At 46.8% G+C, this 18,878-nt stretch overlaps 2 protein-coding genes and 1 non-coding gene across 6 annotated transcripts in view; 2 read left to right on the top strand and 1 right to left on the bottom strand.

Annotated features, from left to right (window-relative positions):
• Nucleotides 1-181: 181 nt before the first annotated feature.
• Nucleotides 182-17,144, top strand: atf7a (activating transcription factor 7a). 3 transcript variants are annotated; one of them, XM_076026372.1, is made up of 12 exons: nucleotides 182-288; nucleotides 5,141-5,212; nucleotides 8,629-8,725; nucleotides 8,931-9,043; nucleotides 9,411-9,590; nucleotides 9,737-9,888; nucleotides 10,243-10,336; nucleotides 10,462-10,581; nucleotides 11,836-11,985; nucleotides 12,733-12,921; nucleotides 13,741-13,846; nucleotides 14,026-17,144. In XM_076026372.1, the coding sequence occupies exons 2-12, from the start codon at nucleotides 5,165-5,167 to the stop codon at nucleotides 14,256-14,258; spliced, it is 1,482 nt and encodes a 493-aa protein (XP_075882487.1). In that variant the 5' UTR covers nucleotides 182-288; nucleotides 5,141-5,164; the 3' UTR covers nucleotides 14,259-17,144. The 3 variants fall into 3 exon arrangements, with proteins under 3 accessions (XP_075882487.1, XP_075882488.1, XP_075882486.1); XM_076026373.1 differs by lacking the exon at nucleotides 5,141-5,212 and having other exon boundaries at nucleotides 192-288; XM_076026371.1 differs by lacking the exon at nucleotides 182-288 and having other exon boundaries at nucleotides 5,102-5,212.
• A 614-nt stretch (nucleotides 17,145-17,758) lies between these two features.
• On the bottom strand, nucleotides 17,759-17,846 carry trnay-gua (transfer RNA tyrosine (anticodon GUA)). Its single transcript is given in 2 exon segments — nucleotides 17,759-17,794; nucleotides 17,810-17,846. It is a non-coding gene; the product is annotated as a tRNA-Tyr (tRNA).
• Nucleotides 17,847-18,396: 550 nt separating this feature from the next.
• Nucleotides 18,397-18,878, top strand: part of dip2ba (disco-interacting protein 2 homolog Ba) — a 41,152-nt gene continuing 40,670 nt past the window's right edge. For both annotated transcript variants that reach the window (XM_076026384.1, XM_076026383.1), the window contains exon 1: nucleotides 18,397-18,704. In XM_076026384.1, coding sequence (XP_075882499.1) covers nucleotides 18,620-18,704 — 85 coding nt within the window. In that variant the 5' untranslated portion in view covers nucleotides 18,397-18,619. The remainder of the gene's footprint in view (nucleotides 18,705-18,878) is intronic.

Genomic DNA, 18,878 nt, shown 5'->3' with positions numbered 1-18,878 from the left:
ATGCAAGCCAACTTTTAAACTACAGCTTGAACGAAAACTGGAATTGATTACTGTTTTTTTTTTTTTTTTTTTTCTTCAATCATAAGTTTTTGTAACATTTAATAAGCGCAATTTCCCCTCGCTGGTCGACCGCTGGGGGACACAATAAAGCTTTGTTGTGGGGCATCTTCAAAGATGGCAGAACGTTCCGAGGCGCTGTGAAGTCTCGCGAGGGTTCGACGTCAAGGGGAGTGTCAAATTCCAAGAGAGAGGAGAGGAGAGGGGAGCCAGAGAGCGAGGGGCGCAAGGGTGAGTTTGTAAACACTTTATTACTCTTTAATTTTCTCCCAGCTTAAACATACGTCGCCGATGGCCTCCCCGTAAGCCGGAGTACCCGGCGGCGCGTCACTTTTCGCAGGAGTTTGTTGTCGTTCGACTCCCGCGCCATGGCTAAACTCTCCCAAACTGTTGCAAGCGGCTTCGCTCGTCTCATTCGGAGCCGCTTCGCCTTCTGCGCTTTTTGCACTTCCAAGTGTCAGTCCGCTAAGCCAGCCAAGACCGCTCGCTATATTTAATGTCGCGGCCTCCTCCTCCTCCTCGACACTGGCTAGCCCGACAACAGCTAGCCAGCCGCTGCCACTAGTCCCCCCCCCCCCCTTCTTTCTGTCGTTGATTAAAAAAAAAAAAGAAAAAAAAAAGTTGACTCCTCGTTTTCAGCCAATAACGTTCAAACGGTTGGAGTTACTGACAGGCTCCGAAACGCTTCGCATGTAGCCAGTGGCTGTTTGACGGGCGTTGCTGGGAACCAATTGCCGAGAAGAATAGGCGGTCTCGTTACGGGAAAAGGCAGGGCCAAAGTATGCCCGAGTGTCGCCAGACAGCAATGAAGGATAAAAAAGACATACTTTTCTCTAGCTCTCTTTTACAAGGCACCGCCGGTTATCTGGTAAAGGGAACTAAAGTTTGCAAGACTTCCGAGTCTCGCGTGGAACTCGACGGAGCCGCCTCGCAAAGCCCCGTGAAGCAAAGCATTACATTTTTGGGGTTCTATTTTTTTGGCGGCAGGGCGCAGTTGTGCCTGTGTAACGACAATATGGGCTTGACATGAGGAGAAGCTCCAAAGGACTCAAATTCAGTAGTAGTAATGATACGCATAGTGTGCCATTTGAGAAGCTGAACGCCCCGGGATCAGCATCTCCATGCATGTCAACACCTTCATCAGGAATGTAGGCCATGTTTTTTGGCACACTTGTACCTCATTCCATCACATCGACTTTCACCAGAGGAAAGTGCACAAACAATCCTACTTTTGGTTCTTCTGATTGATGATGATTAAAGTTAGATTTCACTTTTCTAGTAACTTTAGTGGCGCATCGCTGAGATGGTTAATATAGGCATTGTTTTCAAAATACACGTTTTAAGCATGCGTACTTGTGCCTTTGGTGTAAAATTGCAGTCAGCCCAAGCTATTTTAGTTTTCATTGCTGGAGAGCATCAGTCCTAATCCATTTAGCTAATATTAATGTCAGGACCAGAGGCTGTGCAGGCGCCTTTTGCATTCACTGTTTTGGGCTCCGAACCTCCAGGCAAAACGCTTATAGAAGATGCAAGCCGCAAATGAAATTGGCACAGCGATTCTGACGTAGTTGCATAAAAGCGAATTGTATCTGTCCTGCACTGACTTGCGGATTCACATGCATTTAGCTTCAAGGCGTTGCACACAGACCATATAGGATTTCATTTGTTCCACTCACTAAATCTCAGGTTTAGTTTGCCTGCATAAATACATATTTGCCAGTGCTCGCACCCACATTCTGCCGGGAGGGTCCTGTTTACATATATTGCCCTCCCTCAAAAAAAAAGTCTGTATCAGTTCAGTTCATCGTTGCCTCACTGTAGCGAGCGCTTTGCTTGTTGCTTTTCTTTCAGTCTTTTCTTCCTACTTGAACTGGTTCACTCTCCCTCCCCCTCTCTTCCCTTTTTTTGTTTCTGGGGTCTCCCCTACCCTCTGGCAATTCAAGCCTCAGATTCCAGCGTCATGGCTGCAGAGCGAGCTATTAATACTGTTTGTTTAGTCAGTTTCCTAGCAGGCTGCATCAAACACTGGATGGCTGTGGCTGATTATAGCTAGGACTTGTTCCCCTACACCTGCTGAGTCGGAGAAATCTAAGTTAACAGTGGGACTTTGGCAAGCGGCTGAATGAGAAGGGTCGGAATTAGGGCGCTTTGAGGGCTTCATGTCACCTTGGACGAAAGGAGGCAAAAATAGGTGGACCTGATATCCATGCCTGTAATGAATATCGGGGATGAGGTTTATCCGGTCTAATGACACTAGCAGACTGATTTGTGGTCCGTCACAGAGTCGAAGCCCTCCTGATGCAGCGTGCATTTCACAGTCGAAATAATTCCAAATAGTCAGCTAACTTGTATTTTTGAGAATTCCCGCCTGGATTTAAATTTTTACTCTTATTTTTATTTTCAGACAAATAAAGACGGAAAGATGTTACCTGCTTATTATTTGTTTGAACAAAAGACAAGAAGACAAAATCTTTATTTTCAGGTCTAAATTTCTACTTCTCTATTTAAAATATACCTGATTTTCTATTGACAATGCGCCTGCAGTTATGAATTGAAAGACCTTAACACTCACACCCTTTAAAAATGTTAATCGAAGGAAGAGCCAAACGAACGTCCAGCATATCTTGAGTGAGATGCAAACACTAGAATCTGGTCTCACTCCTCACGCCAGATGTGCGTTTCCTCACGCAGTCCACACCCTCGGTATAACGAACTGGATGCAGTGTCTTGTTTGGAGAAACGTCTCTCCCCAAATAGACTCTGGGGCTTGGAGGCACTTTGCGAGGGCCGCGACACCAACCTGTCGCCTTTCCCTGTGCCATGGGAGTTTTGCTTCATCAGCCACCGCGTATCTGCACAGATGCAGCCGGGGCCCTTTGCATGCAAACACCGCGCAGACCCCTTCTCCTCAGGAATACGTGGAGCCGGGAGACACTGCGGATCAGCCTGTCAGAGCCTCGGTGTCATGGGAGAGGGTTCTTTTATTCCAGCGCAAGACTTCAATAATCATGCATTGGCTCAGGGGCAGCTGTCCTCGACCGACCAGGGGGATGGAGCGAGCGGGGAGGAAAATGTACTGACTTCAGCACTGGGAAAACTTTCAGACATTTATTCCTTGCCAACATAATGAATATGTCCCACTCAATAATGTTTGACTACATGCTCGGCCCTTATAGTAGGCACAGCAGATGTGAGTGTGGTCAGTACCTTGGGGATATTGCTGAAGATGAAAAAAACCCCAAAAACTTTTCCACGATTTGAATGAGCTAAATGTATTCACTTGGTTCAGTTTTTAAATGAAATTGATAAAACAAAGAACTGTTATAAAATACCAGAGAAGTGGACACTGTTTGGATCACTTCAGATACTTAGTTAAATTATTGAACCCTCTCCTGCTCGTGACTGCGTGGGAATGATTCAGTCCCGCACGGCGTGGGGCCGCGTTTGTTTACCGAGGAGCTTTAACTTGTATACACCACAAGCTCCCTGCCGCATGGCGCTAGTCGCTGTACTGTCAGTGGGGCAGCGTTGCGTAATAGCCTTCAGACGTCACCGTGCGCCAGTCGGAGAGCGCTCAGACATTAATGCGCTGCGGCGTAATTCCCCCAATTCACATTCAATGCGCAAGTTATTGTCTCTTTAAACTTCCCGGTTTGTATCACGCAGCGTTGCGAGGCAGAGCACTGTGGGGTAGCTCACTGTACCGTAATGGTGAGGGAGTTCTTCTGCTCTGTGACGACTGCACAGCGTCGGTGTAGGTCCTCAGCTTCAGGCTCGTCAGACAGGGAAACAAACCTCTGCAAGTGCATGCAGCTGTTGGTTGGCTTATTCCCTTTTTATAGGAGTGGAAATAGGTGTCATTTGGTCAGTAAGTGTGACATTGTAATTGTAGAAGCCAGTTGCATACAAAGAATGTTCAACAATTCTGGTCTTTCGTGCTTTTTTTGGCGTCACATTTCCAGCCAATCGTGCTGATTAAATCTCACCAACAACCAACCTCTGCATGAGGGCTGCACCATTAGGAAATCATGCAGTACTTGAAAAGGGTGTTGAACGTTGCAGTGGTCCGCCAATAACGAAGACTCCAGATAGTGAGTGGACTCTGCAGACATTCAGAAACAAAAAGGAATCTTTTTACCCTCTACGCTAACCTGCAGGTGTCCTGGTCACCACCAGTTACTAATCTCAGCCCTGGCATCTGCACGAGTGGCATCATTGAGCTCTGTAAAGACTCCTTGTCATGTCTGTGCAATCTACTGCCATGTAATTGCGATCGGATGATGGTACGTTGGCTTAAAGTGCTGATAAATGTTAGACATGTTGTGCAGTCCGGCCTTTTATTTTGATGTGATATCAGAATGAAATGAGTAGAACTCAGCAAAAAGTGCAACTATCCAATCTAACCTTAGAAACCAAAGTAAAAATATTAGTAGCAGCTTTCAGTGCATCCTGAGCAGAAGCTTAATCAACTTGTTCATGTAAAAATAATTGACTTAAATGGCTGCATTTGTAATTTCACTGATAAATTATGTTTCCCGCACTTGCACTGTGACTCTGTATTGGCGCCTTGGTTTTGCAATACTAGTCAGACAGTCGATGAAGACTAGCAAAAGTGTGATTATGTAACGGAACAGAGAGATGGAGAATGAGCCAGAGACACAATAAGGTAACCGTCTGGGAGGCGCTTAATAGGTGAGTGGAGGGAGGTGGGTGTGGGAATGAAGGAGGGAGGGATTGGAACTCGGTGGTGGTGGTGGGGGTGAAGAATGAGAGGGAGATGTGTTTGTACAAACGGTAGCTGCCGCTCTCTCTTGAAAGCAGCCCCTCATTGGCCAGCCCGAGTCCCCCGTGTGAAGGAAATATCACCAGGGAAACTTGGTCTCGCTGCCTCTGTGCATGTTTTGCTCCTTGCCAAGGGTTATTTTTAAATTGCACTTGGCTTCCTGCTCAGACTACAGACGACAAGCCGCAGCATCCCCGTTTTTGTCGGAGTTTTTCTTTTCTTTTCTTTTTTTTCTTTTGGGATTTGCCAGCTCAAACTTGAGACAAAGCCACTGCAATGTTCTCTTCTCCTGTCCCGCAGTTACATTGCAAGCTCTTTGCAAAAATGGGGGACGACCGACCTTTTGTGTGCATCGCTCCCGGCTGTGGACAGGTAAGTTTTCCTCCCTACTTGTCTTGGGTTACAGGTGTGCGGTTTACAGCGTCCTGTGCTCCTTTTTTTTTTTGTCTCTAGGTATATTAGCACCAGTTAGTTGTTGCACAAGTTGAGCTATTTTTTCAATCGTTCTAAATTATCAGATTGAAAAGATTACTTCAAGGGCTTTTTTTTTTTTTTTTTTTTTACGAATAAAGCTCACGTCTTGACAGCGAAAAAACGAGGCAAGACCTCCCAGTGTGCCGTTCCACCTCCACACTATTGCCATAATAAGATAAGTAGTCGCGCCGCCGGTACAGGACTCCTTTCCGATCAGACGGCACGTTAGCTGGCACGCCGTCTCGAGAGACGCCGCTGTCTCCTTCGGCCGTGACTCACTGGAAGCTCCAGTGAGTAATCAGCACAGTCATTGTTTCAACCTGTCACTGTTGACTTCCAGCGCCTGCAGACACAGGTTTGAGCCACATCTGTGACTCAGATGGATGCCAGTAGTTTTGCTCCAATCCCAGTGGCAGGGCACACTGTGTCCGCTCAGCCTGATATCGAAGCAAATTAAAAAAAAAAAGAAAAGAAAAACGTTGCTGCTGATTAGTCAACGCTGAATATCACGTTTTTTTTTGTTGTTTTTTTGGGTGACTAATTCCCTGTCCTGTGTTGTTCTCAGCCACTTCTGATTGCTTCTCTCCGGGGCGCCGAATGATGAAAGTGTCCATGTGGTTGAGGGCATTAGAGTCGCTAATGCGAGGCGTGCTTTTGTCCTTTGGAGCCGCGCCGCTTTGAACAGCGGGCATGTAAACAGTCCAACATGTGTGTCGGATGAATAAGTGATGAGCTGTTGGGCTGCTTGCGTCTTGATTAATCATGGACGCCGAGGGATCTTTTCTGTGAACATGACTCGAGCTGCGTCTCTCAGGTCCGCCAGTCACTTTGTCTTGAGCAGCACGCAGAAAATAATGCATAAACACCATTAAGTCTGCCATCAAACGGGGATCCGTGCATTTCTCTGTGCAGGCAGGCGTCTGACCCTACCGACCTCCGTGTTTCTCGTTTTAAAATGAACGTTGAATCTGATGACGTTGATATTTTGAGAGAATCCGGTGAAGGGTTACAAAAAAAAAAGCTAACATTAGCATAGCCACTTTACAGACGGCGCAGCTGTTTTTTTTTATGCGTTGCAGCTGGAGCGTGAGGACAAATCCAGTGTGACATGTCTCCTGTCAGGGCACAGCTTTAACTGTGAAGAGATGAAAATCCTTCATTATCGTAAACCAGACCAGGGACTTTGGCTTTCAAATCTCTGACTTCTGTGTATTTTACGCTGGCTTGACCGACAAATTCACTTGGAGGAGTATTATTGGCCTTGAACACCAGGGGGTCAATCTCACCCAAAAGGTTATTTTTCTTATTAGCGGACGAATCTGTCCCGCGGATAGAAAACTGGCTCTTGTTGAACTGTGTGAATAAAAACAAACTGGCTTTCTGCCAAGTGTGGGGAAAAAAAAACCCTCATGCGAAGTTTAAATCACGCCTGTCAAGTTGTGTGGTGCACTGTAAATATGTGTGGTATGAACATAGAATATACAAAGAATAATCTAAAGAATTTGGGAATCATCATGCTGGCTTTTGCACCCGTCTATCATGCCTTCATTGCAAAGACGTGAAGGATCAGCGGGAGGGTTGATGATAAAAGCTGCAAAATAAACACTTGGAATTGAGAACTGCTCAATTTCAGCTGCCTGCCTGACTTTTGTGTTTAGTAGGGGGGTAAAAACCAGGTGGCCACAGGAGGGGCTAAGAGGTTGGCTCAACATGTCGCTGCTGCTGTCACCCGACCTGTAAAGTCAAGTATCAGCGCCCTTTGTGACATCACAAAGCTCTGATTTCCAGAAATCAGGAAAGTCATTGGCACGCTCACGATACATATTATTGTTTGAAAACATTGCTAAAATGAGCTTTTAGCCTAAAATGCTGGAGTGCGAATTGTGTGTTATTGAAAAAAATTCAATTCCATATTCAATAAATATCACAACTTTAATTCAACTCTAATTTAACAATTTTCAAAAGAATTCTTTTGGACGTGTCATCTCAAGGAAGCTGTTGAGAAATTTACTCACTTCTTTGCTTTTTGTACACCGGTTTATTTTGTTGGAAGGAAAAGGGTGCTCATTTTTTTTCTTTCTAATCAGAAACCCAAAATATTAGCTCACTCGTATTTAGCCCTCGCAAACGAGTCTTTTCTCAGGCTTATTTATATACGGTCACGCTCCATCCTTTACGTCCGTCGCCAGACTTTGATCTACCCGGGTGACGTTTTCAACTTCCCTTTACAAGCAACCGTCGTCCACCAGGAAAGTCTGAATCATAGCAGAAGAACAAGGATGACTGACTGCTGGCTTTGCTCAGGGTTTTCCCTTTACCGCTGAACAACAGCAGCAGCAGCAGCAGCAGCAGGAGCTCCCACCCCTGTAAACGAAGCCCGCTATCTGCGGCGCGGTTAGAGGTAACACTAGCCGCAGCATCTCATACTGGGGGGATTAGTTAAATAGTTTCCTCAGAGGAAAGAGACAAACCAGACACGCGGTTGTATTGGTGATGCGGCCTGGTGGCGGTTAAAAATAAACTCCTTGACACTTGACTGTGTTTCCATATCACCCGCTCACAACTGAGCTCGCAGCAAGGCGGCAGCAGCAAGGCGGTGCCTCAAAATAGGCAGCCCCGGACGGTGAATAGTCCGGGACCCGAGCCAAGATTATTCCTTCTGCGCCGCCGCTGCCGCCTCCCACTGATTCACCTTGCTACTTCTCTCTTTGACAAAGAGAGAAATAGCATGTCTGGTGTGCACAAGTGCCAGACATCCTCTGCGGGTACCTGAGGGCGAGAGAAAGAAAAGAAAAAAGAAAAAAAGACAGATGGTTTGACAGATAGTCTTTTCACCGACCGCACAGCGGCGGTTTTGCTACGTCAACTGGGCTTTTCTTTGGTGTCGATTTGAGCTCACACTTTTTTGTGCCTCCTCGCTCGGCCGACGTTTTTCGGCCGCTTCTTGCGCCGCCGCGCTTGAAAATAGTTTTTCCCCGTACGCGCCCGTTTTACATAACTCGTGTTTGGCATTTGAGCCGCCGCTCTCCGTCCCCGATACGTCCACTGGCGCAGCTTTTGTGCCGCGAAATTGCACACCACTGTTGCCAGTGTGTGCACTTGCACAGACTGGAAGTGCACTGTAGACTGTATGCGTGTCTGCGTTACGAGGAGGTAACCTGACTGTATGTACGAACTGCAACAAGATATCCAGGTTGAAATATTTCAGGTCAGCAGGACAAGGTGATAATAATCCTCAGGCTCCTTTATAAAAAAAAAATAAAATAAAAAAATGTTCTGAGCTTTCTTCTTCTTCTCTCATTGGCTTGCTGCAGAGGTTTACCAACGAGGACCACCTGGCCGTACACAAACACAAGCATGAGATGACGCTGAAGTTCGGACCGGCCAGGACAGATTCTGTCATTATTGCAGGTTTGCCTCACTTTTTTTTTTTTTTTTGTTGTTGTTGCTTCTGCTTTGTCGCGACCATCTTGTACTACACACACACACAAACACACACACACACACACACACACACACACACACAAACAGTGCCGCACGTTCTGCAGACATGCAAATGTCCTCGGGTGCTCGATGTGAAATCACCACCTGAAACAGTTTGTCTGCTTCTTGCCAGACCAGACACCCACTCCCACCCGCTTTCTGAAGAACTGCGAGGAGGTTGGTCTCTTCAATGAGTTGGGCAATTCCTTCGAACAGGACGACGAGGAGAAGAGAGCGAAAAACTCTGTAAGGCGCACAGTTGTGTCAATAGATAGATAACAATGGAAAACATGAACATTTTCTCCTCCCACTGCTCTTTCTTTAAATGGTGCCAGAGATAAAAAAAAAAACAAAAAACATTTCTTGCAGAGATTCCTGCCTTGTCCACTCTGCAACTCCCCTTTTTGTTTCTTTTCCTGTTTTCTCAACGTTTACTGCAGCTTAGCTAATTTATTCAACAAGCTGGTGTTAGTCGGCTTGTGTGAGCTGTAACAAAAATAACTGCTTCTCTCTCTTTTTTTTTTTTTTTGTAATTGCGGCGCATGTTCTCCACTGTGTGATGAAGTATCAAATATTCCCTCTCGACGCCTCTCGTCTCCGCTCCTCGTTTCAGCTCCCGGCACCAAACTCCGGGGCTTTGGACATGAGCCTGCAGACCGCGTTAGACGTGAAGGTGAAGAAAGAGGTGCCCGTAGAGTTGGACTCGTCGTCGTCGCCGCCAGACAGCCCCGACTCTCTCTCTGGGATGTCGGATTACGATTACGGCAGGGAGCCTCCTCCGCTCAGGGGGAAGGTAGAACATTTCCTGAAGGGTTTTTATGCTTTTAAAATGATTTGACTGCTGTTGTGGTTTTGCCTGAATGAGCCTTTGTTTTCACTCGTCCTTGTACAACCAAAAGCCCTTCCCTGACTGACGGGACTCCCTTGTCTTCCACCCAGGACACCCCACCCAAGAGTTCGGCTCCCACCCCGACCATCGTCCGTCCCGGTTCCCTCCCGCTGCACTTGGGTTTCGACGCCCTTCAGCCCACCATGCCCTCCCCCACCTCTGTCATCACGCAGGCGCCGCCTTCCAATCGCACCAGTTTGAGGTGAGTAATGGTGGTGGTGGTGGTGGTGGGGGGCTCTTCACGGATCTCTGATGTGCTCCGCAATCCCGTTTTTATGTTTGTGTTGGAGCGTGAATGGACATAATTAGTTTGGTTTATGCATCATTTCTGCATTTCCCCCCTCTCACATGAAGATGTTTACTTTACTGAAATCTGATTTGCTCGGGTCTTGGAGGGAGTTTCAGTTTCACATCTTGAACCAGTTGCGATGGATTACAACGTGGGCTTTGTGGCTTTTTGAAGCGCGCACATTTTTCCTTCCCGGTGATGTGTGTTGTTTCTGGATTTGTCAAGTGGCTCGGGCTCCTACCGTCCCTCTCCGTTGTGTCTCTCCAGTTCTCCCACCAGCCACTATCCCATGATGATGCTTCCCTCCGGCCAGGCAGTGCCAGTGCTCCCAGGTCCAGGGCAGATGCCTTCCGTCATCAATGTACGGCCCCGCCTGCCCTCACCTCACCGCACCACGTTCCAAATTCATCCCAAAACGGCTGCAGTTCGGTCCTAGTTGTTTACCCCTGTGTGTGTGTTTGTTTGCTCATGGTCCGTTTCCTCCAGCTGGCCCGACAGATGTGCATGGTACCAAACATTCCTGGGATCCCCGGCCCGCCTCTAGGAGGCAGCAGCAGCGGCTCCAACTCCCCCTCTGGTTACAGCATCAGCTCTGAGGCCAAGATGGTCGGTGTCAGCTCATCTCTTTGTTTTTAATCTCGAAAAGTTATTTTTCTTTTTCCGTCCTCGTTCCCCCTCGGGCCTTCCTCTGCTCTGGTTCAGTTTCTTCGTCATATGACTTCTGAATGTAACCCCGTGCGCGGCAGCAACAGGTTGCGCGCTCAATGAATAGTAGAAGCCCCAAGCCACAAACTGACTATTAATGTGAGACAATGACACAGGAGCATTAGGAAACAGTCTCTTTGATGAGTTTGTCCACAATGAGTTGCTGTGCGTTTGTGCGGAATGCTTTGTAGGACTTTGCACACACACAAACACACATGCGCAACACACACACAAACACACATGCGCTTGGCTTTGTTTATGTATCGCTCCCGCGATAAATAGCACTTTATGCTAAGGCAGGATATCCTCCTTTAATAGTCACTGCCGTGCCGTGTTGCCACTCCGATTTGTAGAGTTAAACAAAGTTTGACAAGAACACATTCATTTAGTGGGCTTACGTCAGCTTAAAAAAAGCCCCCAGAGCGGAACTCGCTACAAAAGAGTTGGAATCAAGTGAGATGTCACATGGATGCACTACTTAAACAAGCGGCAACTGTGTGAGAGCGTTGGGTCAACACCGGCAAATTCCTGCCAACTTAAAAGAAGCAACTTAAAGTTGAGGCTTACAAAACAGGTTAGAAGACTGTTTATAGGATTTAGGTTGCAGGGTTGTAAGGTCAGAACGCTGTACGAGCTCACGCTGCTCTGATTGCCGAGACTCGCTAGTCTTCTTTGTAGGTTTGTGATGATGTAGCTCACACAAAGCTGTGCTGATGCTGATTTTGCTGCTGCTTTACAGGGTGTCCCCAAAAAAATTGACATAATTTTAAAAGCAATTATCCTGAAAACTACAAAGTCTAGCTCAATGAAAGTCAACAGTTTAGGTGTTGAACATCAGAAGTTTATGATGGGACTGATTTCATAAGTGTTCAATATGTGCACTGCCTGTAACACGGCACGCGTCAACAGGATGTGACAATAAAACAATAAATATAAAATCTTTTGTTTTTCCGTTTCTGTATATCCTGTGAGAATTTGAGGTTATTTCAACAAGAATTGCCAAAATGATTGGCCTGCGAAATGATGTCAAATTGTTTGGGACACCCTGTATATTGTGTTTTGTCATGAACGAGATCTTCCTGCAATGGCGATTGCTTTTCTCAGTCTGCGGTTGTCCACCGCTTCGCTCTGACGTCGTCTCGTGTTCTCCTGCAGCGCCTGAAGGCCGCGCTGTCCCAGCAGAGCCCGTCAGGACACAGCATGGGCATCATGGCCATGGGCAGCAGTCCCATGGTGCCTCAGAGGGTGGAGCAGAGCCAGCTGCTCGTGCAGCATCCAGACGCTCCATCACCTGCGCAACCTCAGGTACTCGGAGTTCGCAGAGCCGATTGCCGCTTCACTTGTTGAAATGTCTGCAAATGTGATTCCTTTGATTGATTGACTCATTAAGGAGCGCACAGCCACAACAAGCTGGTACAGGCTCCAACATTTAATCACAAATGTGGATGTACATCCAGACAGACAGAAACCGCCAAGTTCAGAGTGTCAATCGCAACAAATGACACGACACAATGACTCCTGTTAGTTGTGGGTCCACTTGAGAAGCCTTCAGTGTCACTTTCCTTTCCTGTTTCAGAGTGAAAATGCTATACAGTGTGTGGCAGTTTATGATGCTAGTAGTTTCCTCTTCCTGCTCTTCTTTTCTGTTTTTTTCCTCTTCTCAGGGCAGTCACTTCTCACTATCGAACCTCCCATTTATCTCCCCTTACCATTTACGTTCCGTAATCTGCACAGGAAGCTGATTCGGTTGCGAAACTGCTGAAATGTTTTGACTGGTGTAAGCGCCATCTATTGGTTAGCCAGCGAGATAAATGACCCAATCTTGACTTACGGTATGAAATCTGAGCGGCTCCAGCTGAACTGCTGAGTGACGCTGTCTATAAATACACATATATAAACTTCTCTTGGCTGCAGAAAAGTTGCGCTTCACTGCCAACGCTCGGACTGAAATCATGAGTCTATGACTCAAACGTCCCCCTGCTGCTCTCGTCGCCGCCTCCCCCGGCTCGGCTGTCTGCTCCTCACCCTTCCTTCCCCCGTTTTTCCCTCCAGGTATCGCCGGCGCAGCCTACAGGTGGGCGTCGGCGGCGGACGGTAGACGACGACCCAGATGAGCGAAGGCAGCGCTTCTTGGAGAGGAACCGGGCGGCGGCGTCGCGCTGCCGGCAGAAGCGCAAGGTGTGGGTCAACTCCTTGGAGAAGAAGGCCGAGGAGCTGTGCAACCAGAACGTCTCGCTGTCGGTGAGTGGGCCCATCTGCCCGCCCGCCCGCCCGCGGGATGAAACGCAGCCATTATTAACGTTTGGAAAGTCACACTGGCTGCAGCCTTGTTTAGGGGCCTTGAGCACCCGTCATAAAAGTTTGCGAGGTGTTTTGCCGGGGAGTTCCAGCGCAATTTTGCAAAACGGGGCTGCTTTACGGGATTTGCAGCCATGGAGCTAATTACAGCTCGTTTTACATGTGAATTGTTGCATTCAACGGTTTCGGGTTATTTTTTGCCCTGCGTGAACTCTTCTCCACCGCCGGGCCGAAACAGGAACCAGAGAATGTATTTACATTCACCGACCCGAGACTGCTCATTCTTGCGTTGCAGTAAGACATAATAGTTTTAATAATGTCATCAATGATAATGCCGTGACCGTGAACTCAAACGGCCTCATTCTAGAATTTAGTCTCGGTCAAGTCACGCATTAGGAATTATTAAAAATACAATTTTTCTGTTTGGGGAGGGGGGTACAAAATAGGGAAAGAAAAGCTGCAAACAAGCCTGCAAAATGTCCTGGCCATGATCTAATTTCACCATGAAAGCTTCAAAAAATGTTTTATCTTAGTGTTTCATCACGCACAGTAACTCTTTATCCTGGAAAGCCTTATAACACACGGCTCCGGGGCATTTTCCCGTTGTGGAGCACGCCTCCACTCAAAACACTGCAAAACAGCAAAATAGAGAGGCCGAACTTTGGACCATCTCCCCCCTGGTTTGGTTATATAATGGGCTTTATTTTGGGTGAATGGCTCGTCTTTCTGTGACCTAACCGTCCTTTCACTTTTATCCCTCAGAACGAGGTAGCCCTGTTGCGGAACGAGGTGGCTCATTTGAAGCAGCTGCTGCTGGCCCACAAGGACTGTCCGGTCACCACCCTACAGAAGAAGACTGCCTACTTAGGTAAAAAACAAAATAACATCCATTTTTTGGCTAAGTAGGCAATTGCGGTGTTTTCTTCCGTACGGGTGCTCGCTTATATACTAGCGCGGCAAAATCGACTTTTTCCTTTTCTTCGCGTTGACAAAGTGCCTCTAAGCTTGCATCTGGTGCTGCCCCCCCTTCTCTCTGCTCTGTCGCAGCTGCGGAAGAGAGAATGAAAGAGACCTCGGAGCCCACAGGTTCTCCGGCCCCCGTCATCCAGCACAGCTCCCTGGCGCCCAGCCCCTCCGTCGGGCACAACGGCCTGAGTTCAAGGGCGGCAGCTGAGGCCATGGCCATGTCGGTGCTGGCAGGAATGGGCCAGCAACAGAGGGCAGAGGGTGGAGTCTCTCACATTATCATGGCCGCACAGTCTCAATCTGCTGCCAGATGATGAGCGATGCCACCGCTGGCCCCCAGGGTTGGCTCGCGGGAGGGGTGGGGCTTATGAATTAAGAAGAGGTTCTCTTCCGCCTCCACCCCCCACCTCCGAGTCGTACCGCTCGGTCCCCCTCGCCGATGCTCCTCCCGCCGAGCCCTCCTGCCCGCGGCCCTGAAGCTCAGCAGCAGCCTTCTGGAAATGGACTGATATACATATATGTTTTTTGTTTTTTTGTTTTTGCGAGAGCTTCCTGTTCACTTTGCCATAGACTTACAGGGGCTGGACTCCATCCTCCTTCCTGTCTCTCTCTCTCTCTCTCTCTCTCTCTCTCTGTCTGTCTCTCTCTCTCTCCTCCCGTTCCCCAGCTTGTCACCAGGTCACCAGGCCAGCGGGTCCGTCAGACCTCGCCGCTGTCGGTCAACCTCTCACGTGGACGCCCGCTTTGCACCGACACACAAAGGGTTTAAACAAGACTCGGCTCGATATCGTAGTAAAGCAGGAAGCAGTGCCTCGGGGACCCTCCCACCACACCCCACCCCAACCCACCCAGCATCCCAACACCCCCTGCTTGCACACGCACCTGTTCGCCCCCGAGCTTCAAAGATGTGACGTCGTCCAGTTAAGGAAACTCTTATTTCAGATATCGACTCCCCCACCCCCCCAAAAAAACCCTTATAAAACATAACGGTCTCCTCAACTTGATCCCCATACAGACCCTGGAACTTTACCTCATCAACACCGCTCGTGGTGAAATTGTGGAACTGTGTGTGAGTTTGTGTGAGTGGCCCCATGTGTATATATATTCATGTACAACAGAAAGTAGCAGTTTGTATACTCCCGATCTCATACTAGTCGCTGGATCGTTAGCATGTGACTTTTCTGCTGCCACCCCCACGCCCCGCCCCCCCACCTACTTCTTCCTGTTTTGGGTGTTACGATCCTGATGTTACGGTTATGTGCAGCTACATTTTCAGTTGAGACATTTGCCACGTTCTCCCCGTGTGTTTCACCAAACCAAAATTTGTTGGGGTTTGCCTTTTTATTTTTGTTTTTTTTTATTTCACATTTGTTCCTGAGCAATAGCTTTTTGTAACCTGAAGTGAATTCAGCCGGTCTCCTCCTCCATCTCCTCCTCCTCCTCCTCCTCCTCCCTTTCCTTCCAAATTTAGAAGGTCTGGTTTGTAGAAGGAAGCCTCTTTTTTTTCCCTCGTTTCATACACAACTGTTATATTGACTGTGCTGTTCTGCGTGGGCTCACTGTAACTTGTTATTTTGACACTTCTCAGGATGGCTAGAAATCCTTGCTACTCGTCGGGAGCCGTGGCCAACCCCTCCTCGTCCCGTTCGCTCTGTACCAAACCTGAATCAAGCCATAGTGACAACAAATCAGACGTCTGAATCTCCAAAGATGTAGTCTGGGACAGGAAGTAAAACAGCACGACTGTTCTCTTTTCATTAAGAAGTCGTGAGCAACACAATCTGCCGTTTATCACCGCTTTTATTTTATTATTTTCTTTAAACTTGCACTATCCAGTTACAGTCTCAGTGTCTAATAATTCTGCCTTAAGATCACGTCGGTGCCTCTTGATATCCCCCTTTAAATAGACGCCTGCTTTTTAAAAAATGAAATAAAAATGTATTCCTCTTTCAGCGATTTCAAATCCAGCAATGGGGAACAATTTCTCATTGGTTAATCTCTGCTTCCTCAAAGCCTTTTTTTAAAATGGATGGTTCAATTTTCCCGCATGGTAACACAGCGCTTGTCTGTCACCTGGTGGGGAGACGCAGTATTGTTCAACGTTTGACTGCGACTGAAGATCTGCCTCGAGTGTCGGAGCCTGTCCGCTCTGTCCTCTTCAGAACCCCCCCCCCCCCCCCCCTCTCTCTCTCTTCAGAACCCGCCCCAACTCGAGGGATTGAACAAGCAATTTGCCTTTCGTCCTGTGTACCCCCCAACTCCTCCCACACCCTCCGTCACATTTTGTTGATGTGATCATCTGCGTGTCACACAATGTTTTAAAACGAGATATCTGTCCGTTAACACAAGGGCATGTCTTTATGCACTAAAATGCAAATGAATTGTATTGTGTTGTGTTTTATTTGATTTTAAGTTTTAGCCGTTGATCTTTGTCAAAGATCCCATAAAGACTCTCTTCTTTGGTCTCTTCAGCAACATGGATGCCCTCTGACTGAACCTTTTGTCCTACAGTCCCAATGGTGACCCCCAACATTTTGTTGTACTTTGATGCTGGCACTATATTTGGCTGGCAGTCTGCTATAAACGATTGTTCATTTTTGAAATAAACAGCTTAGTGTATTTAGCTTCCATGTACTTCATGCCCTCAACACCCTTTTTCTGTCGAGTCTTGTTTTTTGTGTGCTTTTTTTTTTTTTTTTTTTTTTTAGCACTACACAACTTTTTGTCATTATTCTGATTGTAATGAGAAATATAGCAACTAATTCTTTTATCTTGGTTTTTCTGTTTTTTTTTTTGTTTTGTGTCTTCACAGATAAAATGTCACGCCGTACAGTTCACACCTTTTCAGAAAGCTAATCTACTTTCTTATGTCTTTGAACAGGAATTTGGTCAAATGTTCTGGCTGCCTTTAAGTTATTTTCTCTATTGGTCACCCAGTTTAGGACCATGTCAGTGTAAGCAGAAATTGTTGTGGGCAGATGAATTTTATGGGGAAAAAGAACAACATCATGAAAGTTACACAAAGTGTATTGATCTTTTTTCACACTCCCATTGTTGATTTCAGAGATTGTCCTGGAATGTACATATCTGTACTATATGAATATATTTACTTTTTCATGCATGTCCAAGTGGATTAATATGAACACTTACAGTGCTGCAGTTTTAATTAAAGAAACTACATCTTAATGGACATTTACAAAGTTTGTGTTGATCTGCTTTTTCCCCCCCTGAATGTTTGCTGTATTCTTCGAATCCTGTATGTCAGATATATGCACGTATTGCATTCAATGTTCAATCCCTTTCAAACCGACCATTCCAAGATTCTTGGGTGTGGTAATTGTTCCAAAATAGTAAAATATCTTGTTTAAACCATCAAACAAAATCTGGGTCAAATAACTGCCCCTCCATAAATGTTTTTGGATTTACAGCAACGCATTCCATTCAATCTAATTGATGGCTTAAGTCCAGAGAAATGTGTTTTGCTGCAATGAATATCTTGTAGAGGTCACTCAACCTGAAGCCAAGATCAAAGCTTTGGCAAGCACAGAGGTTCTGAGGTCTTGTCACATGTGCCAAGCATCGACTAGTTCCAAGCATTCAAGGCTCTTTTCAGACATGACAAAAAGCTTAAGGTCAAAATTTTGATGAACTTTTAGCTTAGTCATGTGAAATGTAGAATGTATGCGTGGTGGCTTAGAGGTAGGTGTACAAATGCCACGTGTCACACATAAATGCCGTACAATCAGATTAATGTCAGGCTATTTTAAATAGAAGACCTTTATTAATCCCACAGTGGGGAAATTTGCAAAAAACTTCCTTCGAGCCGGATTTGAACCAGCGACCTAAGGATGTCGATAGGATGCTTCTACAGTCCTCCGCTCTACCAACTGAGCTATCGAAGGCTGTAAAGCAGGGGCAATTTTCAAAATATTGAATGTTGACTATTGACTGACATTGTGAATTAAAAAAATAATATTTTTTACTCCAATGTCACTCTCCCAAGCAATTGAAATATACACATTTTTGCAACTGGCCCGATCAAACTTGGATTTTTTTGTTTGTGATTTTGATTTTGATTTTTTATTTTATTTTATTTTTTTTTAGATTGATTGCAGAAGATTGCTGAACTTTTTGACTTCGACGTGGGCCACTAAAGGTATATTTTCAATTTTGAGAAATCCAATTACATTCATTTCACCTCGACTCTTATTTATAAAGACTTAAAAAGACTCTCCAGCCCTTGTACGGTCATATCGGTGGTGCATCACGCAACTTCACACGCATCCAAAAATTATGGTTTTACAAATGGAAGGAACTTTTATGCGCCGACGTTATTGCGCGCCGGCAGATGGTGCCACTGCGCCAGCGTGCGCGTCTAGCTGCCGGGGTGCAGCAGTGACTCAACGTACAGGCAAAAGGTAAAGGCGGTCACGTGATCGCTCGACGCCGTTGCTGAGTTTTGCCATTATGGCGGAGAGGCCAGCCGTGCGGATGGACTGTCTCTCCCACTCGCAGCCTTGTTTTGTCTCTTGAGGGAGACCGCTGTGGGGCTTTTTTTTTTTAATTTCCCTTTCCACGTTTCCCGGCGACAGCTTGGCCTCGTCGTTCAGAGTGCACCCGCTTTTTTACATTTTATTTTATTTTTTTAAACAAACGTTTAAACATCGGCGAAGCCATGGCGGAGCGCGGCGTGGATCTGTCCGCCCTGCCAAAAGAGGTTCGAGACCAATTGGCGGAGTTGGACCTGGAGCTGTCTGAAGGTAAGACAACGGACGGAGGGAGGGAGAGTCGCTCTGCCAGCCGGGGAGGAGGGATGCTTTAGCACGGGTTCCGAGGCGAGCTGGTCGTGTGTCTCGCCTGTTTTATCAGGGAACGTTGAGGATGTCGGGCAGTGTTCTATGTCTCTCTGCCTCCACCAGTCTGCCGTTCACTCC

Source organism: Nelusetta ayraudi, unplaced genomic scaffold (genome assembly GCF_046127955.1).
Source record: "Nelusetta ayraudi isolate G7.1 ecotype Tasmania unplaced genomic scaffold, CSIRO-AGI_Nayr_v1 ptg000019l, whole genome shotgun sequence".
Lineage (NCBI taxonomy): Eukaryota > Metazoa > Chordata > Actinopteri > Tetraodontiformes > Monacanthidae > Nelusetta > Nelusetta ayraudi.
Note: the sequence above shows the minus strand (reverse complement) of the source record. Positions and strands in the feature narration are given on the sequence as shown.